The following is a 2,716-nucleotide window of genomic DNA, read 5'->3' as shown; positions in this document are numbered from 1 at the left end:
CAGCGTAGTGTCACTGTGTACCTACTAACACATGTGGTGTACACCACAGCAATACCATGATAGTCTCCTGGTAATGGTTCTAACCTCATTAATTAATTAGAACAGGCGCTGACTTGGTCCAGACCCGGCAGAAGCAAATCCAAAGTGCTACGGCCTAGCGCACGTTAGTAGGCGTGGTCAGAGATAGCTGGTCATATGTGTGAACAAAAATAATGTTAATTGCACTAAAGAAATCTACCAAACACAGAAAGTCTGTGTTCGTTTCCACAAAGAAATTCCTTTGCGCATGCAGATAGATCTAACATGTCTGTCAGTTCTTTGTGAACAGTTAGTATCATTAGATGATCTAGTCGGCTCTGGTTCACAGTCGCACGCAAGTACGTTTTCAATCTTCGAAAGCGGAAAATGACCGTTTACTTGTGGCGTTAGTCGCTGGCATAACTAGAATCAGGCGTAATATTGTCACAACCTCACTCAAGAGTTCTCTTCCATGTCCCAGACTAATTAGATAGTCCTTCACTTTACTAAAAGTCAATGGAAGCTTATTGACTGTTCCCTCTTCAGAAAATTGCTGAGATTGAAACTCAGCAGTAAGAATTTCCAGCTGGCTCTTGAGGCGTGCAGGTTCGATGTCTCCCTCGTACAATCTCACAACGACTTCCATGTCTTGACTGTAGTCGTCTGCGGATGCGGCCTTGGTTAGCAAATTCTGAAGGTGTGCATAGATCTTATAACCGGGTTGATCGAAGCGATATCTAATAGAAAACAGAATTCTGTCTATTGCTGCATAATAGGTAATCTGGTATAGATCCTTCGGAGATTCGGGATGGCTGCCTTCGCCAATACCAGCCTCATACCGGTTTGGAGCTTTCCTCTTCCGTGGCATCCTAGGCTCGCTTACATCCACAGTTTCAGACTTCTTCACTACGTTTTGCCAGAATATATCAAACTCTTCATCAGTCCTTAATGCAGATATCACTTTGATTGTTACATTTGCTGCAACCTGGCTCTCTGCAGCTGACAGTTTCTTCTTTTGCAATGTACAGCTTATGTTGTCAACTAACCTAAGTCTCCTACTTCTAAGCATTACACCAAAAAGGAAATCAAACTTTGTTATCTCGGTTGCCACTACTTTTACTTTGGCTCCAGGCTATTCTGTAGCACAGAATAGTTAGCCTCGACACATGCCAAAGAGTCTGCTCTCACCGTCCATCTTGTTGGACACAAGGTACGAAATCCAGGCTGACCAGGTGATAACTCATTTTTCATTTTCTTGTAGGTAGCATTTCTTCTCGATGAATACATCATCAGTTTTGATAACTCAAAAGTCATATCGAGGGCATTTCTAATGACTTTTATTTCGCGAATGGTATCTTGACATGCTAGATTGAGGGAAGTGTCCATAACAGTGCGTGTATAATGCCCTTCGCTCGACTGCTAATAACTGTGTTGCGACTCCATTGCGAACGCGGGCAATGTTAGCAGCACCGTCGTAGCACTGACCTCGGCAGTTCTTCACTATCGCAACTAAAGTATTTGCATCAATTGAGTCAGTTTGATGGATACCTAGAAATTTCTCGTGGGGTTCCAGGTCATCGCCTACCCAACGCAAACAAAGACGACTTGTTCGATTGTACTGGCATCAGTTGTTTCATCAACATAATAGAGAAATATGAACCTGACGATTTGATGCTATTTACGATGTCTCATACAATTCGATTGGCCATAATCTGAAGTAGTTCATTGTCAACTTCATGACAAGTATATTTCTCTGTTTTCTTTGCCTGTATATCATCAGTGTATCATCAGAGCATAGCAAGTGTATCATCAGAGCTTTCCAACAGAACCATTAACTGACTAAAATTTCCATCTCTTTTACCAGAACCGTCACCTCTAATTGCAAGTCCTTGCCTAGCGAGAAATCTCAGCGAAGCCATCACCTACAAAAGACATGAGCGATGTTCTTTCTTAGTCTGTGCTGCTTGAGATGACAGACTATCTGCAACATCTCTTGTAGCTGGAAGAGTGATAACTGCTTCAACTGCACGTTTGTAAAACGAAGATTTTTCGTGCCTCGCAAACACCACACAGGCATCTTTCCAATTTTGACATCCTTTGGAAATAAACGAAGGTTCTGTCCCCGTCGGCTGGAGTTTCAGTTGCTTAGCTGCTGTAATACATACGTGACAGAACACTCGTTTGGTCTCTGCGTCCCAATGAATCAAGTCCAGCGATCAAACCATTTCTCGTTGAAGGATCTGCCAACTATTTTCCTTTCCAAACTCAACCGCAGGAAATAAGATCTTCTTGGGCTGATTAGGCCTTTCACCCACGTCAGGGCACAATGGGAAGGCAACAGACATGAAATCGTCCGCGTGAGGTACACGTGCCTTTCCTACAGACCGCCTAACATGCCAAGGCGAGAGCTCGAAGGGCAAAGAAATATAATTGTTCTTGCAACCAAAAATAGAAATGAACCTTCAAAATGTGCTACGGCCATGGCCGTAGCGCCGTAGCCGTTCCACCGGGTCTGTTGGTCTGCCACATTTTGATTTTGAAATTTTTGTAACCGCAATTATTATAGCAATGTTGCTGGTATCAATTGATTTATTTAACGTGCATTATCAAACTTTAACGCGCTTTACAATTTTGGCTTATTAGCGGTTATGAGCAGACGCTATACCATTATCCGGGCTTCAAACGCATGCTTAGCTAT

The 2,716-nt window shown here is 42.9% G+C and overlaps 1 protein-coding gene across 1 annotated transcript; it reads right to left on the bottom strand.

The window, feature by feature from the left end:
• Positions 1 to 385: 385 nt before the first annotated feature.
• Positions 386 to 1,332, bottom strand: LOC134185354 (uncharacterized). Its single transcript, XM_062653135.1, has 2 exons — positions 1,139 to 1,332; positions 386 to 1,079 (listed from the first exon to the last, which is right to left on the bottom strand). The coding sequence occupies exons 1-2, from the start codon at positions 1,330 to 1,332 to the stop codon at positions 386 to 388; spliced, it is 888 nt and encodes a 295-aa protein (XP_062509119.1).
• Positions 1,333 to 2,716: the final 1,384 nt, after the last annotated feature.

This window comes from Corticium candelabrum, chromosome 10 (assembly GCF_963422355.1).
Source record: "Corticium candelabrum chromosome 10, ooCorCand1.1, whole genome shotgun sequence".
Lineage (NCBI taxonomy): Eukaryota > Metazoa > Porifera > Homoscleromorpha > Homosclerophorida > Plakinidae > Corticium > Corticium candelabrum.
This window is presented reverse-complemented; position numbering and strand designations above follow the sequence as displayed.